General features: G+C 37.6%; 1 protein-coding gene across 4 annotated transcripts in view; it reads left to right on the forward strand.

The window, feature by feature from the left end:
* The window catches only part of LOC150105243 (lanC-like protein 2), a 309,805-nt gene that overhangs the window by 15,124 nt on the left and 275,590 nt on the right, over positions 1 to 19,091 (forward strand). For 3 of the 4 annotated variants that reach the window (XM_090394012.1, XM_090394013.1, XM_090394010.1), the window contains exon 2: positions 17,360 to 17,466. In XM_090394012.1, coding sequence (XP_090250138.1) covers positions 17,386 to 17,466 — 81 coding nt within the window. In that variant the 5' untranslated portion in view covers positions 17,360 to 17,385. Of the gene's footprint in view, positions 1 to 17,357; positions 17,474 to 19,091 lie in introns of those variants that run through there. The other variant, XM_090394011.1, reaches the window with a different exon arrangement.

Consider the following 19,091-nt stretch of genomic DNA (forward strand, 5'->3'; position numbering starts at 1 on the left):
AACTCATATTACAAATATATCCAATAAAGCTCTTAAAAAGCTTAATATCATCAAAAGCTTTGTGGAACAAAGTGGGGTGCAAAACCGAAGACACTCAAAACTACATATACAGCACTCATACGACCCTCTGGAATATGCCTCATCAATCTGGGCTCCAGCCTCTACAAGCTCAAAAGTAAAACTTAACAGAGTACAATCAAGAACAGCAAAAATTATCATAGGTGCAGTCTCATCCACAAACAATTTAAAAGCTCAACTAGAGTGTGGGCTTCATATACTAGAAGACAGAGAAGAAAACTCTCCAAAGTTAAATTCACTACCAGAATCAGGAGCCACTGATAGGATCGCATCTCACTCAGGACTTTCGATGCTGGGACAAGAAAATTTATGGGATATGGAATATACCTCATCAATCTGGACTCCAGCCTCTACTAGCTCAAAAGTAAAACTTGACAGAGTACAATCAAGAACAGCAAAAATGATCATAGGTGCAGTCTCATCCACAAACAATTTAAAAGCTCAACTAGAGTGTGGGCTTCATATACTAGAAGACAGAGAAGAAAACTCTCCAAAGTTAAATTCACTACCAGAATCAGGAGCCACCAACAGGATCGCATCTCACTCAGGACTTTCAATGCTGGGACAAGAAAATCTAGACCAAAGAGATCATCTACTTTACAATATGATTATGAAATTAGAAAACAGATTGACTTAGAGCATCTATCCAATAAAATAAGCAAAGAGCCATTCTTTTCCACTATTCTATCAAAAACACAATGATAAACTTAAATCTCCTCGAACCTTGTTCAAGAAAATAAAAGGACTTGACACTATACAACACTTAAACAATCCAAATCATGTCATTGCCTACACTGATGGATCATCTGATGAAGCACCCAACCAAGACGGTTCAGGGGTTTTTCTAACTCTACCTGGAGGCAAGGAAATGCAAATCAAAGCCACAGCTGGCAAAATAGCTTCAAACTTCACTTGTGAATTAACAGCCATACAAACAGCTTTCAAATTCTATCTCTCAAATCCAGTAATAAACATTACAGAAGGAATAACCATCTGCACTTGAGGCATTAAAAAATGAAAAAACAAATCTCACACAGGAAATTCATGAACCACTACCTTAAATTTGAAAAATAAGAACTGCAATGGATACCAACCCATATAAATATTGAAGGCAATGAAAGAACAGACAGACTAGCCAAAGAAGCAAGAAACTTAGTTCAAAAATTACACCCACTATCACTAACTGATGCTAACGCTGTCGCCAAAATAAGATAAAACAAACTATCAAGAAATGCCAATGGTAGGGAGGTAATTGAATCAGTCAAAATAGTATAATTACTAAGTCAATACTGCACGAGCATGTTATCTAGGTAGTGATATTGCAGGAACAAGAGAGAGCTAAAGCCTTATATGGGAACTGAGGTAAATGAAATGGAGGAGCATTGCATATTACAGAACTTTAATGTGAATACAACTGTGAGATTGGATGGTATACCAGCTTGAGTTTTATGTGAAGTGGCAAGGGAATTATCAGTGCCCTTGCCCATATTGTTTAATGACTAACCCAGAGCTTAGACATTAAGTCTCAGCTCTGGGTTAGTCCCGAGGGGATGGAAAGAGTGGAAAATAGTTTTATTGCGTAAAGGAGGCTCCAAGACTGATGTAGTAAATTACCGACCAATCAGAATTTGTTGTCAAAGTATTGGAGTAGTTGGAGCAAAATACAGAATGGATAGGTGGAAATGAGATACTGTATGGGGTCAGCATGGTTTTGTGAAGGGCAGGTCATGCCTCAGTAACTTGCTCACATTTAATTATTACTATTACATTATACCTCCAGGAAGTCCAAGAACTCATCGTGGGAGGGCAATTTACTCTACTTCGATAAATACATCTCATTCTCTCCGCTACTACTACTTAATTATCCTTCTACCACACTACTACTTCTACAACACTACTTACAGTGATACTGCTGGACTTTGTAAAGACCTTTGACAGGATACCACATGGAATTCTAATCAGTAAACTGCAGCACATAGGGATGGATATAGGATGGAAAAGAAGGCCTATGACTAGTGATGTGCAGCAGGGTTCTGTTCTTGGAACACTACTGTTTAATTTTTTCATTAATGATATAGGAAAGGATCTGAGAGGAACTGTTAGTTCCTCTCAGATCCTTTTATTTTCCAATGATACGAAGTTGGGTAGAGCAATTGTTAATACACATGTCAAAATTTTGCAGGATGATTTGGATAGATTGGCAGACTGGGCCAATTTGCCACTGATATACAGAATGAATATCAGTATAATGTGGCAAAGTGTAAGGTTATGCATTTTGGGGTGAAAAGATTACCAGCTGTATACCACAATGATGGAACTGTACTCTTGGAAATTGATGAAGCAAGAGACTTGGGAATGTTAGTGGATAGGGAGCTAAAGTTTAGTGGGCACATACCAAAAGTGGTTAAAGCAGTTCATCAGATTACTTGGTTACTGAAGAGCATTTTGACAAGCAGGTTATTGTTCCTCTTCATTGAACATCGATAAGATCCCTATCTTGACTACCTCGCCAGATCTGGGTGCTAGGGTATCTTAGTGACGAGAAGGAGATGGAGAGTTCATTCCATACACCTGCTATCAAGATGATAGCAGGTGTATGGAATGAACTTTATAAGAAGAGATTGAAGATTTGTGTATTACAGAAACTGATTGATAGACAAACGTGTAGAAAGGCTTATGTGTTCGTTGAACATGTTTACTAATTTTGAGGGTAATATATCAGAACACAGAAAGATAAGTAAATAAAGTAAATAATATAAATAAAGTAAATAAAAAGATACGTAAATAATTATTTATTGACTTATTGCTGATATTTCGCTGGTATTAAAACCAGCATCTTCAGAGCACAAAACAAAGTTTGTCACAGTATGCAAGACTACAGCAACATAGTGTAATAATGGAACTAGTTTGAAAAATTGCAGCAACAACAGAATGACTAAAGTCCTAATTAGGTGCCCTCTATGTTAAAAAAAAAAAAAAAAAAAAACAGAGAGAGAAAGCAGGTGCTAGTTATGTTTTAAGATGACTGTCTCCCAAATCTTAGGCAAATTTATACAGCCATATTTGTTAAGATTCAGAGTATGTTTCAAGGCTTCTGTTGCTTCTAAGAACAATCTCTCTGACTTGTAAAAGCTGCTGTGCAGTACTTTTGTTTTCTTCCAGTTGATTCTGTGTGTTGGGGTACCCAAAGCATGGTCAGCTAGGCCCAACTTGCAATAGTGACGGATGTATCTTTTATATTCACTGATACCCACAGCTCTTCCTGCTTGATCACATGAGCAGGGTACTTCGTAGACTCCTGAATGTGATAAAGAAGTGATGTTGGTGGAATTGCGATCTGTATACAAAATTCAACATACAAAATTATAGATCACAATCCCACCAACGCACAATCGAATAAGGTGCGTAGATTACTGAAAAAAGTCACTTCCTGGCCTAAAGAAAAAACAGTAAATGAACTCAAGCTCTTCCACATTAAAACACCTAGGATATATGAAACACCAAAAATTCACAAACAAGGTACACCCTTATTCCCCATCGTGGATAGTATAAATAGTCCCACATACAAACTGGCTAGACATTTAGCTAAGCTACTAGCCACTCTCACAAACAGTTCTCCCTTCTTTGTCAAAAATTCTGCCTGCCTAAAAAGTATTTTAGAACACCATACCTTAAAAAGTTCAGACATAATGGTGAGTTTTGATATCATCTCACTATTCACAAATGTACCACTAATTGAAACCCTTGATCTACTAAAGTCACACTTCCCCCTCTGACATATTCGAACTATTTAAATTCACAATACATGCAAGATATTTCACATGGAAAGGGAAAATATACAAACAATTAGATGGGACAGCTATGGGCTCTCCCTTTAGCCAACTTCTACATAGAACACCTGGAAAAACTAGCTATCAATACAGCCACTTGGAAACCAATGGTATGGCTACATGGCCCAGGAACATTAGATACATTTTTAGTGTATTTAAATAGCCAACACCCAAAAAATCCACTTTACAATGGAACTAGAAGCTAATAACTGTCTGCCCCTCCTGGATACACTAATCACACGTCTTCCAGATGGTTCCCTATCATTCTTGGGAAAACCCACACATACAGGGAGGTATTTACACAAATAATCGCACCATCACCATTCTCAACAGTATGGTATTTTAAAAACGCTAACCCACAGAGCGAGAGCAATCTGTTTCAATGACAATGCTCTTGCTGCTGAACTGGCTCACTTACGTCACACCTTGGCCAATGGCTATAATCCCCATGAGATAAACAAAATACTAAATGCTCCTAAGAAACCCCTCCCACTATCCACCACAGAGATCTACAACAAAACAGTCACCATCCCATAAATTAAAGGCACATTGGAAAAGATATCTAAAGTTCTCAGTAAACATCAAATATGCAATTCAGACCGTGTATCAAATTAGCAACGCTCATCCATTCGCCCAAGGACAACTTCTCTCCTTTATCACATCCAGGAGTCTATGAAGTATCCTGCTCATGTGATCAAGCTTACTACAGTCAAACAGGAAGAACTATGGACATCTGCATCAGTGAACATAAAAGATAGATCTGGCACTATTGCTATGGCAAGTCGGGCCTAGCTGACCATGCTTTGGATACCCCTGCACAAAGAATTAACTGAAAGAAAAAAGTACTGCACAGAAGCTTTTACAAGTCAGAGAGATCGTTCTTAGAAGCAACAGAAGCCTTGAAACATACTCTGAATCATAACAAATATGGCTATATTAATTTGCCTAAGATTTGGAAGACAGTCATCTTAAGACATAACTAGTATCTGCTTTCTCTCTCTGTTTTTTTTTTTTTTAACACAGAAGGCGTCTAATTAGGACTTTAGTCTTTGTGTTGTTGCTGCAATTTTTCAAACTAGTCCCATTATTACACTATGTTGTTGTAGTCTTGCATACTGTGACAACTTTGTTTTGTGCTCAGAAGATGCTGGTTCTAACACCAGCGAAATATCTGCAATAAGTCGGTAAATAATTATTTACTTATCTTTCTGTGTTCTGATATATTACCATCAAAATTAGTCAACATGGTTGATAGACAGAAAAGAGGTAATATGATTGAGACACACAAATTACTGAAGAGTTTTTGCAAGTTCAGAGGAAATTTTTCACAACAGGTGTGTGTTGGTGGGAGAACTAGTGGTCATCCATGGAAACTGAGTCAACATGTAGCTAGCATGTTAGAACTAGGTTTTTTGCTTAGAGAGTAGTGAATGAGTGGAATAGATTGCCAGAGTGTGTTGTGGGTGTCATCACTGTGAATGAGTTCAAAGCAAAATATGATAGATTCTGCACAAATGTTGGATAGTTCTTGACATGATGTTTAGGGCCTCCTTCCATGAATCTAAGGACTCCTTGGAGGTGCCTGTAAGAATAATAATAAATACACTAAAAATGTATCCAATGTGTCTGGACCATGTGGCCAAATAGCAAACACATCATCAAGATAGTGCAGCCAAACTACTGGTTTGAGAATCACTGTATTCTTAGTAGGTTTCTAAGTGTTCTATGTTGAAATTGGCTGGTGGGGGGGGGGGAGTTGCCATCCCATCTAGTTGTTTGTATATATTCCTTTCCATGTAAAATATTGTCTGTTACAATTTTTTTAAACTTGTCTCACTGTTATACAGAATTGTTTCATGTGCTGTAACAAACTGTTCTTGTGCTCTGAAGATGCTAGATATAATGTTAACCAATAGGTTAATAAATATTATTTTCTTATCATTGAATACCATTAAATAAACCAGCATGTACAGTCAACACATAAGCCTTTCTACTCAGAGTAGGTGATAATATGGTTCCTTGTGGAATTTTGTTTTATTTGTATATATTTAGGACATGAATATTATTTATTATTATAACCTATCACTTTAAACATGTTGTTTTAACTGATTTTGATTGTTAACTATGTGTAGCCCTGGTGCTTGGTATGTGTTATCTGTTAGGACCAACAATACTTACTTTCTTTTAAGGTTATGCAGTGATCAGAATTCATTTTGAAGAATTTATGGAGAGACAAAAATACAGCTGTTGGAGTAGTTACTTTACTTATAATTAGAAAAATAATACTCATTGTTTCAACCTCTATATTAAGGTCATCATCCAGAAAACATGCATACATACACACAGGACACTAGATACATGACACTACATACAAGAGTAAGATGAATCTAAATGCTTTGTTAATCGTTTTTACCCTAGCCTGACTTCCGGTGAAAAAAAAAAAAAAAAATAATATGTGTATAATAATATACAAATGATAAATAAAAAAGAAAAGTTTATTATTTATTTAGTTAGTTAGTTTTTATTCATTTTTTTTTATTTATCATCTGTATATTATTATGCATATTATATGTATAAGAAATTTATTTGTGTAATTAATTATTATTATTCAGACCTCCATGGAGTCAAGAGACTCATTGTGGGAGGGCCTTCTTAGGAAATACAAAGTCTATCATACCACTCCTCGAACTTATTGACCATTCTTGCTCTCACCACTCTCTCTCTCAGACATTGCATTCCACTGTTCAACCACCCTCCAAACAAAGAAACCACTCCTCACCCTTTTGCTCACAGTTTCTTCCAGGGATGGCCCCTTGACATCACTCCTTCCCACTGTTTCACGAAGCAAAAGAACTACCCAGTGTCCATCCTGTAACTGCCTCTTAACAGTTCAAAAGTCTCGATCATATCACCTCTCCTCCTCCTTTTATCTACCAAACTCTGCAGTCCACATTCCCTCAGCCGATCCTCACTAACATTGTACAGTCCTGAAACCATCTTTATCTGCCTCTGTACCCTTTCCACAGTTAATTTATCCCCATCAAATCCTGGGAATCGAATTTGAGAACAATAGCAATCTCATTACTTAACATACACACTGTGTATGTATGTTTTTCTGATAATGACCTTGATATAGAAGTCGAAACATTGAATGTTATTTTCCTAATTATAAGTAAAGTAATTACTTCAACACATGTTTTTGTATCCATAAATTCTTTGAAATGAAATAGAGGCACTTTGAAACTCGGTATCATGATGGTCATCTAGGTACATAGAATGAAAAAATGATCTTAGATCTTTTTTTCACACTATATACCTAAATCAGATTTCACGCTATGTACCTTCAGTTTTCAGAACCCTTAGATACTTTGAGTAAACTATTTTGAAGGTCAAAACTGGTCTGAGCAGTGATTCTTGCCATAATTATTATTATTACATAAACACCTCCAGGTAGTCCAAAGACGACTCATCGAGGGAGGGCACATACTTCACAAATCTCCATATCTACTTTTGTCATCTACAACAACGCTATCAACCACCACTAGTATTTTCATAGAAAAATCACCAACATCCATTCCCATAGCGGGATTCGAACCCACAGCCTTTTGATTGGGGAGAGTGGATACGCTAACCACTTGGCCATAGAGGCTGGCATGACAATAATTATTATTATTGTTGTTCCGGGAAACTCCAAGGAGTCGACAGGCTCATCGAGGGAGGCTCTAACATCATGTTAAGAACAACTATTCGACATTGACACAGTATCTATCATACCTTGCCTTGAACTCATTCACGGTCGTAGCACCCACAACAGACTGGAAGCTTATTTCACTCATTCACCACTCTCCAAGTAAAAAACCTAGCTCTAACACCCTTGTCAACCACGCTCTTGCCCAGCTTCCATACATGGCCCCCTAGTCTTCCCACCACCGGTCATATTTTCAAAAATATCTTCTGGATCAATCCTATAGAAACCCTTCAATAATTTGAATGTCTCAATCATATCACCCCTCCTTCACCTATCGTCCAATCTCTGCAACCCACAAATCTTCAACCTATTCTCATAAGGTTCATTCCACAGACCTGCTATCATCTTGGTCACTCGTCTCTGGATCCTCTCCACTTCCTCCCCATCACGAAGAAACCCTGGTGCCCATAACTGGGCACAGTAGTCCAGATGGAGGTCTTATCAAGGCTCGATACAGAGGAACAACAACTTGTTTGTCTCTGCATGTTAAAGTATTTTTCATAAGCCAAGTGATTTGGTGAGCTGTTTTAGTTACTTTTGCAATGTGCCCCCTAAACTTCAACTCTCTATCCACCAGTACTCCCAAATCCCTGGCCTCATCAATCTCCTGGAGTACGGTTCCACCTATGCGATATACTGCTGCTATTCTTTTCACCCCAAAGTGCATAACCTTACACTTTGCCACATTAAACTGACATCCATTTTTTCTAGCCCTGTCCTCCAAACTATCCAAATCATCCTGTAAAATTTTGACATCCTGTGCACTCACAATTGCTCTACCCAACTTCGCATCATCAGCAAACAAGTGAACACTTCCTCTCAAATCCTTTCCTATATCACTGATGAACAAATTGAAAAGCAGTGATCCAAGAACAGAGCCCTGCAGCACACCACTAGTCACAACCCATCTTTTAGACTCCACTCCTGAATAAACCACTCTCTGGTATCTCTCCTTCATCCACCCTCCTATCCATCTCACCAACCCTATATCTATCCCCATCTGCTCCAATTTACTGATTAGGGTTCCATGTGGTATCCTGTCAAAGGCCTTGGCAAGGTCCAGTAGTATCACTGTAAACCCATTACCCCTATCCAGTTCAGCTGTCACTGTGTTATAAAACGTGAGCAAGTTACTGAGGCATGATCTACCCTTCACAAAACCATGTTGTCCCCCATACAATATCCCATTTTCATTTATCCAATCCTGTATTCTTTTCTTGAGTAATTTCTCTAAGACCTTGACAATGGTCTTAGAAAAATGCTAATTGGTCAGTAATTTACAACAGCAGTCTTGGAACCACCTTTATGCAGTGGAACTATTTTCCCCTCTTTCCACCCCCCTTGGGACTAACCCAGACCTGAGACTCAAATTAAACATGTTAGCTGCTGCTCGTACGACACAAGCTGGTATACCATCCAATCCCACGAATGTATTGACATTGAGGTTATGCAATAGACTACTTACCTCCACTTCATTCACCACAATTCCCGTATAATCTACTGGTTTATTTGTTTCTGCAATGTCACCACCTGGATGATATATATTTGCAAAGTGCTCACTCAGTAACTCAACTATATCAATTGATTCAGTTACCTCCCTACCATCGGCATTCTTTAATATCATTCTGCCATATACATTTTTCCTTTTATACTTGCAAAGTGCTCACTCAGTAACTCAACTATATCAATTGATTCAGTTACCTCCCTACCATCGGCATTCTTTAATATCATTCTGCCATATACATTTTTCCTTTTACTTGCTACATATCTAAAAAACTGTTTAGGATTCTCTTTAGCCTGCATGGCCAATGTTCTTTCGTAATCCTTTTTTGCTTTTCTTACCACACTCGTTACCCTTCTGGCCTGCGCTTTATACCGTTCATGTGCCTGCCGGTCACCTTTCTCCTTAAATTCCCTCCATAGTTGTTTCTTTTTTTTGCAGCTCAAGCTTAATGTTGTTATTCATCCGTTTAACCCTGACTACGTGATTTATTATTCGGACTCTAGGTATACAGTCAGCCATTGCTTCATGCAAACACTTCTTAACTACCTCCCATGCACTATCAACTTCTAGTCCTTGCAGTTGTACATGCCATGGCACTGAACCAATCAAACTCCTAAGCTTGTGATACTTGCCAGCCCTATAATTCCACATGTACCCTGTCTTAATTGAAAATTCTACACCTTTAGCCACCTCCCAAGTCAAGACCCTATGATCACTCTCACCGATTGGTGGCAATGTGGTCAATATTTGTCACAGCCAAATCCTCAGATGTAATCCCAATTTTCTGGTATGGTTTGGTTCGTTTAACAGTCTTTCAAAGTAATTACTCCAGATATCTAGGATATCCTTATCTTCAGTTTTCATGTCACCTTTGTCATCTGTGATTCCTTTTACAGTACCCATTTCTCCATTTATAAGCTGCTTCAATAGTTTCTAGCACATTTTGCCACCTTCCTTACCAAAGTCTTCCCATGACTTCTGTTTAGCTACTTTTATACACAGCCTAGTTCTCTTACATTTTTCTCTGTATTCTTTTAGGGAATCTGCCAAAATTCAAACCAAAAGTTCCAAATAGGAACTTTTGGCATGCTTTCTTCTTTTCCTGCTTCTTTAACATTTTGTGCCCACCATGGGGTTTTCATTTTTCTATCCTTACATATAACTTCACCACATACCTCCCTAGACGAATCAAAAAAATATAAATTACCATTAAAAAAAAGTCGACACTCATCCACAAATATTGATTAAAATTGGAAAAGGAACTTTACTTCAAATGCTAAAGAACACAGTTTCAAATATTCAAGAGAGGGATTCAAAATATACAGCCTATTGGTATCAATCCAATAAGAGGTGGATTGAGGGGAAAAAATGAAGAAATTCTTACCTAAAAATTAATATATAAATATTCAACCAAGCAAAAGAATTCCCCAGTTTCAACCCTGTAGCCACCTCCCAACAGTCCAAAAGTGTCAATCATATCACCCCTCCTCCTCCTATCCACCAAACTCTGCAGTCCACATTCCCTCAGCCGATCCTCATAACTAATATTGTACAGTCCTGAAACTGCCTTTGTTATCCACCTTTGTAACCTTTCCACAGTTAATTTATCCCCATCAAATCCTCAGGACCAAATCTGAGAACAATAGTCAAAGTGTGATCTGATCAGGGTCTTATACAATGGAATGATAACTTTTATCTCTGCAGGTCAGCGTCCTTCTCATTATTGCAGCAATCCTCTGTGTTACCTTCACCACCTTTGCAATATGTCCCCTGAATTTCAGGTTTCTATCAATCATCATCCCCAGGTCTCTTGTCTCCCCTACTTCCTCCAGTATACCTCCTCCAATAGAGTATGCAACATCCCATCGATGTGTCCCAAACCTGAAGACCTTACATTTTGCTGCATTAAACGGAAACCCCCATTCATTTGCCCATCTGTCTAGCTTATTCAAATCCTCATGCAAGGCTACCACATTGGCATTATTACTAATAACCCTTCCCAGCTTCACATCATCTGCAAACAACTAAATTACCCCCTGCAATCCACTGACAATGTCATTGATATAAAGGTTAAACAGTATCGGTCCCAGTACTGAACCCTGTGGGACCCCACTTATAACCCTCTGCTTCCTTGAAACTGCCCCACCATACACAACTCTCTGATACCTATCAGGCAGCCAATCTTGAATCCAGTTGACCAACCCGACATCCAAACCCATGTGCCGCAATTTAAATATCAGTTATCATGTGGCATCTTTTCATATGCCTTCGCTAAGTCCAAGAAAATGGCAGTATATGCCTTTCCCTCATCTATTGCTCTTGTAACTTTATTATAAAAGGCTAGCATATTATTAAAACAAGAGCACCCCCTTCACAAATCCATGTTGACTCTCACAGATAACATTACTCTCATCTGCCCAATGCTGTATATGGTCCCTAACTAAATTCTCCAAGATCTTAACAACTCCTGATGACACACAAACTGGCCTATATTTAGACACTTCCAGTCTGCTTCCGCCTATATGCAACAAGGGCGGAAGTCTTATCTTACCCTCCTTCCATTTCCTGGGCACCTTTCCCGTAGACAGACTTTCATTGTAACGCCAGGTCAAAGGAACTGTCAGTTCTCTAGCACATTCTCTCAAAACTCGTGGTGAAATACCATCTAGTCCCACAGCTTTACTGACATCTAGACTACTCAGTATTTGGAACACGCTCTTCTCCTGTATCTGTAAACCTTGAACCTACCCTATCCCTCTAGGATGAAATACTCCAATAAAGTGTTCAATGAACAGTTCCACTATGTCCTTTGCTTGTCACTCTATTCCCATTTTTATCCCACAATCATTTCGCCTCCTACTGGCCTCATAGCTAAAATATTCCCTATGATTTTCTTTGGATCCTAGGGCCAATCTCTTCTCATATTCCAATTTTGCTTTCCTTACTAGTCACTCTCCTGGCCTATGTCTTATATTCTTGATGCATCTGCTCTTCACCTTTCTCCTTATATCGCTTCTACAGCCTCTTTTTCGCATGCAATTCCTGTTTAATATTGTTTGTCATTCACTTTACTCCAAATTGTGTCCTCTTCTTCACTTGTGGAATATAGCTTACTATTGCTGCTAACCAATATTCCTTCACAATTTCCCAAGCACTAGTGATGTCCTGGCCTTCCAATTCCTTCCTGCATGAAACTTTCACAAGTTGATGTCTAAGACTATTATAATCACCAGCCTTATAATTCCACATACGTTCCCATTGTTGGATTGTCCTTCCTATCCTTTGATCTGCCATCTTGTTTTAATGTTGTTCTTATTAAGGTTAATTAATTGTATGTTGATTACTAATCCAAATATAGGGAAATTTCTATTATACTGCACCACCCTATATTCAGATTAGTCTATGCAAAATAGTGTAATCAAATATTAATTAACCTTAGCAATCTAATGTTTATATATAGGCCGAATTTTACATTAACATTTGAAGTTCCTGCTAGGTCCTATAATTTTATGAACTGTGCAGTGGAAAAGAATCAGGCGGACAACAAATTGAAATCAATGAAACAAAACATTTAATGCAAGGTTATATAATATATACATAAGCATACTTTGGATACAAGATAATGCAAAATTAACTCAGTTCAACTACACATAACATTCACTTAACTTTTGGTATTAAACACTGAGCTTCAAAATCTAATTTCTCCCTAATAGGCAAAGATAGTTCTAAAGTTCTTTACCACTGAAATTCACAGCAAATATTTTAACAATTGTATTCTTTATCCATCCCTTAGTTAGAAATCACATAGCTCAGTCAAGAGATAGCTATCACTTGAAGAGGAGGAGACTGTTAATCTTCTAGCTTCGGCAAAATTCAGCATAAACACCACAGTTAATGTTAGGATTTAACAGATAGAGATAATTCATATAACTTCACTCAAAAATGCTATAAAGTACAACCGTCCTTACCGGAATAAATCTTTGCACAAATTATTCACTGAGGCACACTTAAAACTTTAGATAATTATCACACTGGAGCTACACATTTCAAAAGTAATCTTCTTTAAATTAACTTAATCTTTAATTTCAGCACATCACAAATGCAGACACACTTGCACTAGAAAATTCACTTATTCCTCATATACTACTTTACAATAGAATCAGCTTTCTATTAATCTTCCTTGAAAGCTCTGGAATACAACATTAACTTCAGAATTCCATATCAATATTCTGAGTTGTGAATTTACATCTCGATCCTTCGTAATCTGATTACAGCACTTAATTCTTTGTACTACAGCCTCTTACTTAACTCCATGCTGCTAATAAATTATTTCCTCGTCTCTATTGTACTGTTCTCAGTGCCGTTACTGTGCTACAATTGTACTCAGTCCCTGGTTCCCTAGTGCTGACTGACTGCCGACCAACTGCTGCGGTTTACTCTCGCTTTCTGTTTATATACTTTGACTCCTTTTTCCCGCCAAAACTTGTTTTCACCATCTAGCTCATATCAATTCCATCTCACGTCCATAACTCACGCGCGACTACGCTCACGCTTTCTACTTTTAACTCCGTCTCCATGACAACAGTTAGAGCAGTACATAAGCATTACATAACATTATACCTTTACACGCAGAAATAAAATAAAAGGATATTTTTCAATTCAAATAATATATAATTAAATATGATGAACACAAATTCTTCGACTATTAATATAGGAATAAATAAAATAATCGGAACGTTATTTTTATACAGAGTCCTTTCCATTATTAATACATATCCTAGATTAAATAATTAAATAAAGAAACTCAAAGGTAATTATATGAATAATACTTTATAACAGATTTACATTAAATAATATCTACAAATATAGTCTTTGATATGGTGGATTAGGTTGGATTCTGAAGGGAGTATTAATAATTTTAATTTCTCTTCATTCAGAATCCAACACCATCTCTTTGATACTCCTGCATGTCTATTCATCTTCCAAATCAAAACCACATGGTCATTTTCTCTCTCCAACTGGTAGGAGAGATGTCATCTCAGTTATTATAAACTCTTCTGATGCTATGACCAAATCCAAAACTCTTGAACCTCTTGTTCCCTCTATTCCATGTTGCCTAAGACATTTGTCCCTCAAGAATTCTAGAAATTCCATTCCATTATTGCTACATTCATCTTCCTCTCCCCAATTTATACTGCTGTAGTTAAAATCTCCCATAACAATCATTCTTCTGCTTGCACTTGCCAAGCTCAACTGTATAAACATCTCCTGGTCCCCACCCCTCTGTGCTCCTTGGTCTGTAGCAACACCCCACTAAATATCCTGTCTTGCCCACCTCTTCCTCACACCATATGCTTTCAAAATCATTAGTGTCACTGCCTTCCAAAGCCTCCACCCTTACAGGACATAAGTTGTCACTTATCATAAGCAGTACTCCACCACCACGCTTTCCCTTCTTATCCTCCCAAAAAATGCTGTACCCTGCTACTTCTATTCCTCTTATTATATCCTCTTCTGTCAACCCCATCTCAGTGATCCCAATAATCTTTGGCCAGGCTGATGCCATCAGCACCACTAATTCCTCTCCTTTATTCTGAATTCTCCTGACATTAGTATAAAGCATAAAATTGCCACTGTTTCTATACCCAGCATTATCCCCTCTAGACACCACTGGGCTCAGCATTACCTGATGTCGCCTCCCTTCTCCCAAGTACCCATTCCCACAAGAGGCCACACCCATTACCATCCACCCTGGGCATTCTAGTTTCCCTGCATTGACACACCGACTCAGAACAGCAATCTCTCCGGATGCCTATGTCCTTCCTCATTCAAATGCAAGCAATATCCCGTACAATTCCTTTCTATCCTCAAACACCCTCCAATCATTCACAAAGTCTAATCCTCTCTTCTGACACATTCTAGCTATTATGTTATTCAGTATTATTGCTCTTCTGCTCAGCTCGTGACCTATCATACCTAGGCAACACACACACACACACAGACTATCTTTCCTCTCTCCATCTTCTTTCGTACAACCTCAGGCAAGAATCTCATATCTCACGCTGCCCAATTTAAATTACCTCTCAATTCATTTGTTGCTACCATCACAATAATCTCATCCACCCAGGCAAACACTCCTCACACATCCTATCTTTAACATCACAGATCATTGAATCCCTTTACATTTTACCTCTTACCATCCTGTTCCTCAATTGCTCAAATACATCCCTCTCTCTCTCTCCTCTAACACTTTCTCTCTGTGTTCCCTTACTTACCTGCCTTCCTGACATCACTCTATCCCTGGTTCCAGTGCTCCCTGCATTCTTCTCATTCCCTCTCTCTCCTACTGTTTCCATTCTCTCCCCTTCTATCATTCCAATAACTCTCTCTCATTCCCCTCTCTTCCATTGTTCCTATTTTCGCCTCTTCTAACATTCCCGTAACTCTCTCATTCCTTCTCTTCCACTTATCCTATTCTCTCCTCTTCTAACATTTGCACAACTCTCTCATTCTCTCTCTTCTACTGTTCCTATTCTCTTCTATCATTCCCATAACTCTCTCTCATTCCCTCTCTTCTACTGTTCCTATTCTCTCCTTTTCTATCATTCCCATAACTCTCTTTCATTCCCTGTCTTCTACTGTTCCTATTCTCTCCTCTTCTATCATTCCCGTAACTCTCTTTCATTCCCTCTCTTCTACTGTTCCTATTCTCTCCTCTTTTATCATTTTCATAACTCTCTCTCATTCCCTCTCTTCTACTGTTTCTATTCCCTCCTCCTCTATCATTCCCATAACTCTGTCTCACTCCTACTCTGATTCGCCTTGTATGCAACAGCATTTTCTGTATTATCTTTATGAATGCCTTTACAAAGTCTATCAGTATCATGGTGTAACCATATTAAGAAAATATGACCTCCCCTTCATAACTCACACTTTACCTCATATTGCTATCGACCCATCTTTGCCAATTTTGCACACTGAACCATTGAATTTCTATGCAAACTTTCTTGGTTGCCATTCTTATCTGTCACTCTTTTATTCCATGCATTCATTGTTCATATGCCTGTTACTCAATTACTAGTCTTTCATCCGTGCTTACACTTTGTTCTGCATTTGCTCCAGTTCTGCTCTACTCTCCTCCATACATTCATCCTATCATCATACCTCTTATTTCCAGTATTGCTATTATCCAAACTTTTATCTACACTAAGTATCTTATCATCCACCATCCTTCATTTATACTAAGTTTTTATTGTTCAAAGTTCCCTGTGCACCAGTCGTCTCATTAACATTCTCTTCCTTCCAGAAACTCTTGTTTTTCATCATGTAAAACAGGCAAACCAGCCAAAGAACTCTCTCTACTAAAATCTTCATTCAGATCCCTCCCATCTCTCTCTCTCTTTCTCTCATTAGAATACTTACAAAAGTTATTAAGCATTTTAAATATGTTATTGTTTAAAAAAATTAAAAACAAAGGATGAGCATATAAGGAAAAAAAGGATGCAGGTGTGGACATAAATGATATCAACCTATTTGAGAATGAGGAAGGAGAGTTGCAAGTTGGATTTTGTCATACCTTAGTGGTGATGATCAATATATGGTTTAGCTGCTGAAGGCTGTTATCTCCAGGATCATTAAGGTAAATTAATGATGCCAAGAAATTAAATTCTTGGTTTAATCCTCTGTCCAAGTGTAAGCCAACAAAGTTTTCACATGAAGTAACTTCACGACTGGGCAACTCGTATATAAAGGCAATTACTTTGCATCACTTGCCTTAGTTACCCATAATGCAAAGCACATATCTTTACAGACATGTATAATGCTCTGCAGTATGGGAACGGTGACTACCAAAGCTGGTTTTGACTTTCCTTTATTGAGGTCTCATCAGTGGGAGCCAGACCCAGAAGATCATTAAGGTAACCTGCATCGGACTGCAGTTTGGAGATGGTTTTCTGTAGTGCTCAAGTTTTTCATTCCAAATGTAAAGATATTCTTAAACACATTCCCCCACCCCACAGTAGTATATTTACTTCATTTTACAGTAGGAATTGATCAATTCCTTAATGCATTTACCACTCTAGATGGACTTATTCTATTGGGGAATTGTTAAAATAAATATTGCTTCTTAAAGTGAGTTAATAATGATAATAAAAAAAAAAAATTCATTGAAATGTTAAGCTTTTGAATATTTTTGTTTAGTTATTGAAAATCACCTGAGTCATACAATGTCAGAGTCACGAGAATTTGAGAATAAATATCCAGGCTTTGAATGCAACAGCAGTGTGTATGATTCCACAACTAACAAGGTATATTGTAAGTTATATTATAAAATGTTTATTTATATAATTTTGCCTTTTGTATTAATTTCATACGAGAATTCGGAAATTTTTTATAAGTGTCCTTTTATTAAAACACAGTGTGATGTTATTCAGAAAATAGATTGATCAGTGCACCTAATCAATTTTTTTACGTAGCCCCCCCCCCCCCCCCAAAAAAAGTTTTTTTTCTGCAAACCTCTATAGTACATTTGTACTGTGAGTGGGCTAAGGAATTTTTTCTTTCTTTTTTTTTTTTTTACATAAAAATAATCAATATGCAGTTATTTTTAATCATTTGATTATTTTCATCAAATGAATTATTCATATGATTATTTAGTCACTTTTTAAATGCCAAAGAAATTTCATCAATTGCACAAGATCATGGCCCTGCTTATTGGCAGAAGTGGCTTGGAAATGATTTGTGTAGTCTCTAGAGGATTTCTGGATTATGTAACCTACTTATGACCCATTGCACACACCTATGATACATTAAGTGATATATGGATCCAACTCAAATACCTAATGTACTAAAGGTAATTGAGTTGAATCCACATATTACTCCCATACAAAAGAAAACCAAAAGGCTTATTTCGAATAAATGCTATGTGTGGACTGGCGTCAAGAACAAGTAATCTGTTAATATTCTTCTTAAGAATACTTCCTTGGCAAGGCCGTTCTACAAAACTGAGGTAGATGGAATAAAAGATAAATGGGAGTAGCAGGTTCAGTGTGGTTAAAATTAATCAACAGAACTGGGAATTGCGATTGAGATGAGGGTAGGTCATTTATATATATAAGGAAAAGTGGGTGAAATAACATCATCATCATAAATGATGATGATGATGAGAACCGAGAAGCCCTCTATACAAGACCATATCAAATGCTTTGGAAAGGTCAATTGCAACAGCACATGTTTCTCCAGACTTTTCCATGCCATGTATCCAGAGGTGGGTGATGTATACCAAGAGATCTGCTGTGGATGTTGATTTGCAAAATCCATATTGTGGTCATTGATTAGCTGATAATTCTTTAGACATTGAAGAAGTTAATTGTTGAATGATCCTTCTCATTTACATCAGTTACTTGGACAATGCTGAGGTGAGAGAGAGAGAGAGAGCAGTAGCTCAATAGTTTGATTGTGGACACATCAGTATTATTTTATTTTTTTTTGCTGTTACAGGCTTGCTGCCAAGTTGTAGGGTGGATGCCAGCTGACTCTACTGTGGCATATAGATGATAAAGAACAAGTGCTAATTCAGAAGTACATCCCTTGACCACATTTCGTGGGATTCCATCAGAACCAGCAGGCTCTTTGGTATCTAGATTGTTCTGTCAGAAGTCTCAGAACGCATGCAGTACAATGTCATTTATATACCCTTCTGTCCAAAACTTAAGGATGGACACTCTTTCTGAAGATTACAACCACAATTTCACACAAATCAGCCTGTGGTAATTTGTATAACTGATGATTTTGAGTATGAAGCAGGTACATAGTCAAATTTTTGAATCGTGCACAAAGTTGTCATATGGTAGCACTTAACAGGATAAAAGCCAAAAGGCTGTGCCAAGTGAATTGTATTTGAAGGAAATGCTTTGTGAAGAAATAAAGTTAC

Source organism: Typopeltis vanoorti, chromosome 6 (assembly GCF_054136105.1).
Source record: "Typopeltis vanoorti isolate ZY-2024b chromosome 6, IOZ_Tvanoo_1.0, whole genome shotgun sequence".
Lineage (NCBI taxonomy): Eukaryota > Metazoa > Arthropoda > Arachnida > Uropygi > Thelyphonidae > Typopeltis > Typopeltis vanoorti.